Source organism: Sceloporus undulatus, chromosome 7 (genome assembly GCF_019175285.1).
Source record: "Sceloporus undulatus isolate JIND9_A2432 ecotype Alabama chromosome 7, SceUnd_v1.1, whole genome shotgun sequence".
NCBI lineage: Eukaryota > Metazoa > Chordata > Lepidosauria > Squamata > Phrynosomatidae > Sceloporus > Sceloporus undulatus.
Genome location: NC_056528.1, coordinates 1,896,769 through 1,908,077, shown reverse-complemented (window position 1 = coordinate 1,908,077; position 11,309 = coordinate 1,896,769). Strand labels below are relative to the sequence as shown.

Below are 11,309 nucleotides of genomic sequence, written 5' to 3'. Positions count from 1 at the left end.
CTCCACCCTCCATTTTCCATCCCCTCCCTTCTCCATCCTTTCCCACCTCCTCTTCCTCTACCATCTTCCTCTTCTATCTTCTCCCATTTCCTCCATCTACATCCTCTCATTCATCCCTCCCTCCTCACCTCTTTCCACCGCCTCCTCCGCTGCCATCTTCCTCTTCCATCTCCTCCTCCATCCTCCATGCTTTCCCTTCTCCTCCAACCTTTCCCACCACCCCTTCTCCACTACTATTTTCCTCTTCCGTCCTCCATCTCCTCCATCCTTTCTGAAGATGTCCGCAAGGAAAGGAAATCTGACCAGTTCATCTGCTCCTAAGACCTGTGGGCTGAATCTAGATCTGTTGCATCTTGTACCCAAGTTTTCTTTACCTCTCTCCAGCAGTTGAACATATCATTTTCTTTACAGCATTCCTGAAGGATCTCAAAGTCATCGGACATAAGCCTTACAACAAGTCTACAAGGAAAGCTCGGACAGGTAGGAAAGTGCCTATTTTGGGGAAACAGCATAAGGAAGGAAAGAAAGAAGAACAACAAGAAGAAGGTCATCCTATGGGTTTCCATGGCTGATCAGGAATTCACCTTCTGGTCTCCAGAGTGGTAGTCCGACGCTCAACCCACTACACTACTCTCTATCTAGGAATATAGATCTCCATGTTATTCTCCTGGCCAGTCTTAGGAGACACCCAAGATTTCTGCCCAAATCTGGAGAGGTGTTTGCAGTCTGCAAAGGCTTGTGCAGGGTTCCTTTGTGGACAAATGCACCTGGTTGAGTGGAGGGATGTTTCTGAGATAGACGAGGACCTCCTGGTTTGGAAGTTTCAACCTAAGGTCCTCCAGTTCATTTGGACTTCAGCTTCCAGGGTCCTTGATCATTGCTAAAGACCACTGCAGCTTCTAGGAGCAGAAGTCCAAAACACCAAGAGGAGGGACATTTGAGATCCACCATCCTAGTCGGCAGAGGACCACCATCTTCTGTGCCACCCAACTGTCCCATCTCATAGTCAGTTTCTGGTACTTACCAGGCCTTCACCCGGATGATGGGCCTGAACTCATCCATCAGCCGGTCTGAGTAGCCCTTCTCACGTAAGCAGATGTGTTGTCCCTTGTAAGCATACCTGAGGGACACATCGAAACAGTCAGTGGCTGAAATCCTACCTTGAGGATGTTCATGGTCACAGAGTCACGCAACAGAGTCAGGCTTCCAAGGTCCCTTTGCAGCCCATAAACTAGGGGCTACATAGGGATCAGGAATATGTTGCTGTTGTACATGCGTAAGTATAGATTCACAATCGCCCATCAGGATTCTGGCCAACATTTTCAGCCAGCATGAAAATTCCCAGAGGGGAAACCGAGGTGGGGAGGGAAGCAAGGGAAACCCAGCTCAACTCTGAACTGCAGCTTTTTTGACAGGTGAAGATAAAGCATCTCTGGATATCTTGGGGAGGACGAGGCATCGGTATGCAACACTTGTAGTTATAGAGTCTCTCTAGTTGTATGCGTTCGGTTGGCATGATCTCCAGACTGGCGGTCCACCTGTTCCAATCCAAGTACCAGAAATACAAGCCTTCTGCAGAAAAGCCAAACAGATACATAGAAATCAACCAACCAAACAATAGGAAAAACAACAACAGCAAGAAACAATGAATGGAGCAGAATGATAGGAAATGCACATTGCCTTGTTTCTGTGACTTCACCTTTGCGAGTTGTGCCTTGTGCATTGCGTATTACGGTTGTGCACCCTATGCTCTGCATTGTGGTTGTGAGTCCTTTGTGGTTGCGCACCCTATACTTTGCATTGTGGCTCTGTGCTGGGGGTTGCGCATTATGCACTGTGGTTGTGTGTCCTGTACTTTGCATAGCGATTGTGTGCTGGGTGTTGTGCATCCTACCTTTTCCACTGAGGTTGTGCATCCTATCCTTTGCATTGCAGTGGTGTATACTTTTGCATTGCAGTGGTGTATACTTTTCGTTGAGGTTGTGCATTAAGGAGAGCAAGAACCAACCTTCTCCACAAGGGTTCTTGACTAAGTTCCTGATGCATTTAAGAAAGCAGAGGGTCCTCCAGTCTTGGAAGGTGTCACTTGATGTCTCTGGATAGAAGCCCATCCGTTGGCATTTGCGCTTCCAAAGGAAAGGGAGGTCCACCAGATCTCGCCAACATGAACAAACCAGCCGGCAGTTGAGGATCAGCTCCTTCCTTGGGACCCAAGACAGGATCTCCACCAGGACAATTTCGGGAAGGTCTTCAATGGTCACCATCCTCCATAAAAGAAATTGTAGTGAAGATGTTGGGGGGGGGGGAGATAGAAGAGTAGATGAAAGACGGAAGCAAGACCAGGGATCACTTTTCCATGCTCAGAGATCTGATGCAACTCCACTGAGTTTGGAGGCTACACCATCATCTATGGGATGAGCCAGTCTTGAAATCTATGCACGCAAGAGTAAAATGTGCAGGAGATTGATCTCAGAGGTAATCGCATTGAACTAGTAGTTCTCCAGATTTTTTGACTTCATCTCCCAGAAGCCATGATGGAGGAGGCTTTTGGGAACCGAAGTACAAAACAGCGTTGAGAATGCCTGCGTTAGACTTGAATACACGCTTAACTAGTTATGCCAACCTGAGCTCGTTGGAGGAAAGGTGAGCTAGAAATATAGTTAATGTTCCTACATGGCTGGAAAAAAACTCTGCCATCACCTCTCCCTGCTGCTTCCTGACTCTGCCCAAGACTTATGGGAATTGCAGTGAAAACGGCACCATTGGTTTCACTCTTCCCACATCGCGACCAGCAAGGTGCTTCTCAACATTATCCAAAGGAAGATGGGCATTCCAACGCTGGTGGAGCAGCGTTGGGCTTCTGTCCAAGCTTGGATCAGGAAGGAGAAGGGAGAAATGATGGGAGTTTTATTTCTGTTGCCATGAAGTGACATCCTTGCCATCCTTGCCCCAAATATCCCCCCTTCCAATATTCCCACCCCCAAGACATGAGCATTACCTGGGCAGAGAAACAGGAGGACATCAGAGGACACTTCCTGGACTCAGCTCTTGAAGAACTGAAAGAAAGAGGCAGGAAAATAGGGCTGAGAGGCTTCAAGGGAGCTGGTGATGCAGACAGAAATCCTGCCCTGTTTGCACCACTAGCCTCGCCTTCTTTTCCCTAGACACCAGAAAAAACCATCTTCTTGTATCGTTCCCCCCCCCCCCCCCGCAAGCAATGTGCAACAGGAAGGCACTTCCCAAAGATCATCTGCATGCAATGCGTCAGTGTTTAGGTCATGCAAAGCAAGGAGACAGGCAGAGTTTGGAGGAAAGCAAACACTTTAGCAGTTTGGTTCAGTTCCCAGCTGGCGTGGCCTCCACATTTCCATAAATCCACATCGGGTATTATGCCAGACTCCAGACATTTGTTGTTGTGTGCCTTCAGGTCCTTTCTGACGGACGGTGACCCTGTCACAGGGTTTTCTTGGCAAGATTTTGTTTTGGAAAGGAAAGGGAGGGTTGCCATTGACTTACTTTGAGGCTGAGAATGTGCGAAATGCCATGTTTCTGCGGATGAGTGGGGATTCGTACCCTGATCTCCTGGAAATCCTAGTCCAAAGCTTAAACCACGGCAACATTGATTCAGAGGTTTTGCCTTCCTTTGAGGCTGAGAGAATGGGACTTGCCCAAAGTCACTCATTGGGTTTCCAGGGCTGAGCAGGGATTCAAACCCAGGTCTTCCAGAGTCTTAATCCATTACTCAATGCTATTGGACTCCATTTTCCAAGGTTTCCAAAGTCTGGCCCATGGTAAGGGATGATGGGACATGCATCAGAAACCAGAGAGCCCCATGTTCCCCCTTCAGCCCTGGAAGATGTCATAAAACGATGCAGATTTGGTTGCAAACTTTTAGGTCTGGAAATGTAAATAATGGGTTTGTAAAACATGGGGGTTTCTAGGTAAGATAGGATAGAGTCCTTCCCTAAGGAAGCAAAAACAAACATGCGAATGTAAGCATCACATGAGTATGTACCCATCGGCATCTTGATTTCGAATTGGCGTCTTTGCGCATGTGCAGGGAGGACAGGATCCTGTGGCTGACAGTAATCCCATGGCCAAACCAGAGATGCATTTCATGCAAACGCAAATGCGAATTGGCTGCGAATTTGCAGTGGAAATGGATTTATAAATCTGATATTTTCCTGAAGTCAGCTATTCATGGGATGTCTCACAGTTGCGTTCGGATTGCCTTCCGTTTGCGTGTGACGTCGCCTGAAAATCTTTTGCGAAATTACATAAACTACCTTGGATGATCCCGGATTAACCTTTGGCTAACCTTCCAATTTCCCCCATATGATAAAGTCCATACAGTACAACCAAGCTATGCCTTTTGCCACTTCAAGGAAGGCTGGGCACAATGCAGGTTGGTGCTGGACCCATGTCTGATGCGCAGTGGATTCGTCTGAGTAATGTTAAGCTGCTACCTTAAACTGAGCTTTGCTTTGCATGCCTGAAATCTGTTACCTGCAGATACTTTTCACTCCTTTGCAAACATGGCCTGAAGTGGTGCTTTTGGCCACTTCAAGTGTTGGCTGGTGGTGAGTCCATGCATTGGGAGAAGTACATTTCTCTGGTTAATTTTAAGCTCTTACCTAGAACTATGCTTTGCATGCCTGAAACCTCTGCAAGGTTTCCACTCCTTTGTGAACATGGGCTAAACCTGAACTGCACCTTTTGCCACTTCAAGAACTTAGTCCTATAGCCTCCCTCCCAAAGCTTCTCATATACCAAGAACAGAACCCAGTTCAATCCAGAGGTTGAAGACTGATATAAAACCCATTTATTCTATGGGTCTCCTTTAGTTGAAGACTAAGAAACAGGTAGAGAACCCCTTAAACATCCACTTCTTTATATTCCTATTTTGCTAAAGTACCTATGTATGTATGCACACACACCGATTTGTCATTATAGCTGGCCTTCCATATCCACAGATTCTTTATCAATAGATTCAACCATCCATGGCTTGAAAATATGGCAAAAATATATACATTAAAAAAAAGAGAAAACATTGGTTTTGCCATTTTTTAAATAAGGGACACCATTTTACTAGGCCACTGTGTTTAATGGGACTTGAGCGTCCACAGATTTCGGTTTCCCTGACCGAAAAAGAAAGCTATAAAAGAGCAAGTTGGTGACATGCAGCATAATCTCATTTTATGGCAAATGTGGGGCAATGGTAACCCAACTGTTGGTTAAAGCGCCGGAGTCGACCCCAGTGATGCCGTGTTCAAAAAGGATGTGGCGAACCCCGCGAGGGCAGTTGCGAAAAGTGTACGAAACCTGGAGTCAAGAGGAAAAGAAAAGGAGGATATTGTTAGATCCGGGAGGACCGGAGACATCCTCAGCATGATATAAAAGACCCAAAGCCACTTCCACCACCATCTGCCTTGGCTAGAGCTCAGTGGTGGATGATGGTGGTGGAGCAGAGAAGCCTTTGCAGGTTCTGGATAGCTTTCAATGAGCTCTCCAAGGCCCTGGATCTATTCCAGAAAGGAACGTAAATCCCAATGGAAGTTGAAATTTTCTTGGTGTTGTTGCTGTGTGCCTTCAAGTCATTTCTGACTTATGGCAACCCGAAGGCAGAGATATCATAAGGTTTTCTTTGCAAGACTCCTCACAGTGGGTTTGCCATTGCCATCATCTGTGGCTTGCCCCAGTTCACCCAGTGGGTTTCATGCCCAAGCTGGGACTCAAACCCAGTGTCTTAGGCCAACACTGAAAGCACTATGCTATGCTGGCCCTTCCAACTTTTATTATTGCTCATTGTCTCTGTAGGGCCTCTCTTTGCACTGAGATCCCTCTAGACCAGTGTTTCCCAACTTTGGTTCTCCAGATGTTTTGGACTTCAGCTCCCATAAATCCTCTTGGACAAGTTGGCTGGAGCTTCTGGGAGCTGAAGTCCAAAACAAATGGAGGACCAAAGGTTGGGAACCACTGCTCTGGACCATCTCAAGTGATAACATCTAAGACAAAATGTAGGCCTGTGACCCTAACATCATCACCATTTTCCTTCTGTAAGATTTGCAACATCTCCGCCTGATGAAGAAGACCAAAGTTTGGGGACCACTGAAATAGACCGAGGCAGATTAAAACACAACAGATGGACACATCTAAAACTTTGGCCTTACTAGAGATTGTAGCAAAATCCTCCAGACGTGATGGGACTGCATCTCCCAAAAGCCTCACCAACGTTAGTGGATAAGGGACATTGCACTCCGACAACATCTGGGGAAGCCATGAGTCTCCCATTCCTCATCTGAATGGAAACTTGGAGTCTAGTCAACCTCAAATAGCGTCTTGGTTACCTCGGTCCAGTATTCGTTATCGTCCATGATGATATCCAAGTCTTTGGTTTCGCACTGACCGAGGACTTGGAGATCTTCAGCCAACAGCTTGACGTTCAGGATATAAATATAAAGGTCGAAGACGTCGGTCCTGATTTGGGTGGAAGCAGAAAACAACGCCAAGCGTGATTTGGACACAGCGATACACAACAACAAACATATGCCGAAATATGGAATCAAGGCACATTATTTCAAAGGTATCTGGAGCTCCTTCAGAGCAAGAAGACTCTAGGTCTGACAGTGGTTTCCAAACTTTGGTTCTCCAGGTGTTTTGGACTTCAGTTCCCATAAGACCCAGCCAAGCTGAAGTCTGAAACATCTGGAGGACCAAAGTTTGGGAATCACTGCCAAACTTGGGCATTTTTGAAAAGGCGTCAATAGTCTTCCTAATGTCCGAAAAAGCTTCAAGTTCTCCATAAACAAAGAAAGACTTCAGATAGTAGTGAGGACAATGTATTTCTGCAACTAGAAGCCTTAGCTTCCGATTGGGGTGATTTTTTAAAACGAAGCTGAATTTTGCATTGTTTTGAAATGATGACCAAGGCTCAGCTTTGTTTTAATGGTTCAAGGTGGAGAAGTGAGCAAAATCCATCCCTCCTTGGCTTTGGCACTTACCAATCCTTTATTGCAATGTCTGGCTTCATCTCGTCCATCAATTCGTCCCAATAGCCATGGTCCTTTAAGGTGATAAGCTGCTTTTTCTTGCTGGTTGTGAGGGAGCAAAGTAACAGCCATTAAATAAGCTTTCTAGTTGGGTAACCTTACTTTCTAAGGTATGGAAGGGGTAAAAACCCCAAAATAACCAAGTTTGGAGGAGACAAAATTTGGAGGAGATTTCAAAGTTCCTTTCTTTCTGACCATGACCCAGCAGTGGCTTAAAAAGCCAATGCGATTCTAGGCTGCATCAAAAAGCCTTTGGGATTCGCAGTTTGATGAGGCACCAGAGCTCTCCGACAGACTAGGCTGAGCACCTCACCAAACTACAAATCCCAGGATTTTGTAGGATAGTGTTGTGGCGGTTCAAGTAGCGTCAAGTTGCTTTAACTCCGCAATATGGATATACCTAGAATCAAGAAAGAATGTGGTACTTACCCGCCACTATAGACCCCAAATCCAGACCTAATCTGCCCAGGAAAGGGAGGAGGTTCACCCAAGCTTGAAAAGTCCCAAGCATCCTCTTGACCCGGTTCAATCTCCCAGAAGTCCAAACCCTCTGCAGGAAAAAAGGAAACCAAGAAAGAGAAGAGTGATTTGGCTTGAGTCCCTGGTAGAGAAAGGAAGAAAGCGTGGTCCCTTAGACCAGTGATTCCCAACCTTTGGTCTTCCAGATGTTTGGGACTACCATCCCCATAATCCTTTGCCATTGAGCCACAATAGTCAGGCTGATGGGAGCTGAAGTTGAAAACATTGAGAGGGACAATGTTTCCCCAGGTCCAGTCCCATGCAAAGGTGCATTGCCCCAAGGCAGTGGTTTCCAACCTTTGCTCCTCCAGATGTTTTGGACTTCAGCTCCCATGATTCCTGACAGTTGGCCAAGCTGTCTGGGGCTTCTGGGAGTTGAAGTCCAAAACACCTGGAGGACCAAAGGTTGGGAATCACTGGGATCTCAGGCTGTGACTCTTGGAAGAAGTAGCTTTCAAGGAGCTCTCCAAGATACTGAACCAAGTTAGGAGAGTTCCTCAAAAACATAGTCCAGCGATTCCCAAACTCTGGCCCTTCTGGGTGTTTTGGACTTCAGCTCCCAGAATCCCAGACCATTGGTCAAGATGGCTGAAGCTTCTGGGAGCCGAAGTCCAAAAGAGGATCAGAGTTTGGGCCTCACTAGTGTAGATCCACCAATGCATTGACATGGAGGCTACAAACCACCACTGTGAACCACATTTCACATTTAGGAAGAACCTCCTTTCCAGAGCTTGGGAGGCCACCATTTTGTGGATCCCAGTGTTATATCTGTTTTGGTAAAGTAAGACAATGTCCTATAAAATGGCGGCTTCTCCCTGGGGACCTCTAACCATGTTCCTTCTTCTAAGGTTGGCTGAACCTTCCTGCAAACCGTGACCCACCTTCTCCGCACGGGTTCTTGATCAGGTTCTTCTTCAGGCTACAGAGGAAGTAGAAGGCCCTCCAGTCTTGGACGGTGTTGTCCAACGTCACGACATGGTAGCCGCCCCATTGGCATTTACGCTTCCAGAGGACATCCAAATCCACCACGTCCCGCCAACGGGAGCAAACCGGCCGGCAGTTCCAGACCAGATCCCTTGCAGGGACCAGGGATAAAATGTCCAGCAGGACCTCTTTTGGTAGGTCTCCAAAACTGACCATCCTTCCTCAGTTGAGCTTCAGGTGCCTACAAAGAAGGATAGAGAGGCCAGCATAAGAAAAGCCATCCTAGCTGGTTCATCCTCTCATCTGGGACATGTTTACCCACATGTCAACCTCACTAAATTCAATAAGGATGACTACTACTTAAGTTTGCATCCCATCCCAGCCTGCTCTCTTGAGGAAGCCAGATGTAGACTCCTTAAATCGGTGGCCACATCTGGATCGGGTGGATTATTTTACCGTCTGCCAGGGAGTACTGCAAAGAGCCAATGAGAGTAATAGCAAAGCATGGGGAAGTTACCTTTTTTACTACAACTCCCAGGAGCCCCTAGGCAGCATGCCTAGCAATCCGTCCTGCAAATAGGTGTTATAGTTCTTACTGCAACACGGTGTTGCAATTTTTTGCTGCAGCAAAGTGTGGCCAATCCTGCTGCGACAAGGCATTGCAATTCTTGCTGCAACATGATGTTGCAATTTTTGTTGCAACAAGGTGTGGCAATTCTACTCTGGTTTCTCTTCAGAGCATATAAATCTTTTGCAATTCTTGCTGCAAAACAGTGCTGCCATTCTTGCGCCAAAGGCCCTTATAAACACATCGCTGTTTCAGCCCCTCGACTCGCAAGTCTCCAAATGCAAAGAGACAAATCCCTCCTGACAGGCGACATAAATCCCATTACACGCATGACAGCAAACTACACATCCCTCCGAAAATGCTTGAAGAAACACACCCTTGTTTTCTCTTCTCCTTCTTTGCATGCATTCCTCTCTGCTGGAATCTCGTGTGTGAGCTTCGATTGCACCAACGTCCCCGAGGGCCTTGTCTTTGCAAGATGCAGCGCATGGCTTGGCTTGCAAAAACTCATCTCTCTTGCTCTCTGTCTCTCTCTGTGTGCCAGGAAAGCAATGCCAATCTTCGATTTTACTTGCCTGCGACAGATGCAATCCAAAGGGCCTGGCTGAGGAGGTGGGACCCAGAGGAGACCGGAAGCCATCCTCTTGGCATCTCCTCGCACTCAGAGATGCTGACATCAAGGGACCAAGCCTCAGAGGCTGCTGTGTCACTTTGGAGGCTCTGAGAGAGAGGCAACGTCCAGCTGGGTTGCAGACCTAACCATTGCCACCCTTCCTCCAACCGTCTTCAAGGTAAAGGGTTTCTCTTCCACAGACTTAACGCCATTTCCCCTTCTTTCTCTTTCCCTCTTTAATAATTGCTGCTTCATTAAAATAATAATAATAATAATAATAATAATAATAATAATAATAATGATCTACAGGAAAAGCAATGGCAGCATCCAGAAAAGATGGTTCAGGAGAGGCTTATATGTGAATCCTTCTGTTATCTACCTACCTATCTTATACCTATCTAGTAGTGACTCTATTAATCTACCTAGCTACTATCTACTTGCCTATCTATTAATCTACCTATCTCTTAGACTATCTGTATAGCTATTAACCTACATACCTACTATTTACTTAGTTATTAGGTTGTCTGTTTTGTCTACCTACCTACCTATTAGTCTACCTGTCTCTCTATTAATCTACTTACCTACCAATGAGACTATCTAGCTCTCTATTTATACCTACCTACTGTCTACTTACTTATCAGACTTGGGTCCTTTAACTGTGAAAGTGATGGAGCAGGTTGGGGAATGGGCAGAGAAGTAGCTTGGATGGGGCTTTTTGCAAAACCTGATCCTGAAATATAGTCCATCCATATCTGTGGGATTGTCCATCCAAGCCATGATTTTGTCCAGGCGGTCGGGGCGTTCTCCATGGTGCCGAAACATCCCTACACAATAGGTTCCTTGCCAAGCTGTTTGCAAACTTTCCAGAACTTGGGGTGGATTTACAGGCCCGCTGTTAAATCGGGGGCAATAAAAGATGTTTCAAGGAGACCCCTACCAAAGAAAAGGTTGATCTAGAAAAGTCTGGTGGCCTTCTAACTAATTATTTGCCCCTCTCTTTGGCCAAAGATGGAGACCCTCCCGGAGCCGTTGCTGGTGCGGATCCTGGCCTCCCTGCCGGCGGTCGAACTGGTCTTGGTGTGTCGGCTGGTTTGCTCCCAATGGAAGGCCCTGATCGACGGAGCGGCCCTTTGGCTCCTGAAATGCCAGCAGGAAGAGTTTGCTGGGGAAGAGGCGGAAGAGGAAGGGGCTGAAAGCTGGCAGACGCTTTACTTCCTGAACAAGAGGAAGCGGAACTTAATCAAGAACCCAAGCGGAGAAGGCAAGTGGCGTTCTAGAAACCGACAGGGATGATGTTGGCGGGAGGGCGGCCATCTTGCATCTCAGCAAAGAAACCTTGGGCCTTGAGTGTGAACAGGGAGAGGTGGGCTTCTAGCTCGATCCAACAGCATGAGCAAGATCTGGCCCATTGACCGTCTGGGGCTGAGACCCCTATATGTGCGCATAGCTCCGTATGCACCGTTTTGGGTCTCCCAATAGCCACCTAGTCGCAGCAGTACATCTGAAAAGGATCTTGAGGGTGATGGTTGGTCATAAACTAAGCATAAGCCAGGAGTGTGATGCTGCGGCAAAGAAGGCAAATTAGATTTTAGCTTACATGAATAGAAGCATCATTTCCAAGTTGAGGGGAGTAATC

At 46.8% G+C, this 11,309-nt stretch overlaps 3 protein-coding genes across 6 annotated transcripts in view; 1 reads left to right on the top strand and 2 right to left on the bottom strand.

Annotated features, from left to right (window-relative positions):
* Window positions 1–3,289, bottom strand: part of LOC121936144 (F-box only protein 44-like) — a 5,072-nt gene extending 1,783 nt beyond the window's left edge. The window contains exons 1-5 of one of the 2 annotated variants that reach the window (XM_042478016.1): window positions 2,999–3,284; window positions 2,009–2,265; window positions 1,392–1,572; window positions 1,025–1,120; window positions 375–492 (exon numbers count right to left, since the gene is read on the bottom strand). In XM_042478016.1, the coding sequence (XP_042333950.1) occupies window positions 375–492; window positions 1,025–1,120; window positions 1,392–1,572; window positions 2,009–2,264 (651 nt within the window). In that variant the 5' untranslated portion in view covers window position 2,265; window positions 2,999–3,284. Of the gene's footprint in view, window positions 1–374; window positions 493–1,024; window positions 1,121–1,391; window positions 1,573–2,008; window positions 2,266–2,998 lie in introns of both variants that reach the window. The other variant, XM_042478017.1, reaches the window with a different exon arrangement.
* A 1,794-nt stretch (window positions 3,290–5,083) lies between these two features.
* Window positions 5,084–11,309, bottom strand: part of LOC121936147 (F-box only protein 6-like) — a 10,199-nt gene continuing 3,973 nt past the window's right edge. Inside the window, exons 1-6 of one of the 3 annotated variants that reach the window (XM_042478024.1) lie at window positions 9,437–9,608; window positions 8,450–8,733; window positions 7,479–7,650; window positions 7,002–7,091; window positions 6,348–6,477; window positions 5,084–5,322 (exon numbers count right to left, since the gene is read on the bottom strand). In XM_042478024.1, coding sequence (XP_042333958.1) covers window positions 5,197–5,322; window positions 6,348–6,477; window positions 7,002–7,091; window positions 7,479–7,650; window positions 8,450–8,708 — 777 coding nt within the window. In that variant the 5' untranslated portion in view covers window positions 8,709–8,733; window positions 9,437–9,608 and the 3' untranslated portion in view covers window positions 5,084–5,196. Of the gene's footprint in view, window positions 5,323–6,347; window positions 6,478–7,001; window positions 7,092–7,478; window positions 7,651–8,449; window positions 8,734–9,436; window positions 9,609–11,309 lie in introns of those variants that run through there. The other 2 variants (XM_042478026.1, XM_042478025.1) reach the window with 2 other exon arrangements.
* FBXO2 (F-box protein 2) overlaps window positions 9,627–11,309 on the top strand; it is a 4,737-nt gene continuing 3,054 nt past the window's right edge. Inside the window, exons 1-2 of the mRNA XM_042478027.1 lie at window positions 9,627–9,851; window positions 10,682–10,934. Coding sequence (XP_042333961.1) covers window positions 10,682–10,934 — 253 coding nt within the window. The 5' untranslated portion in view covers window positions 9,627–9,851. The remainder of the gene's footprint in view (window positions 9,852–10,681; window positions 10,935–11,309) is intronic.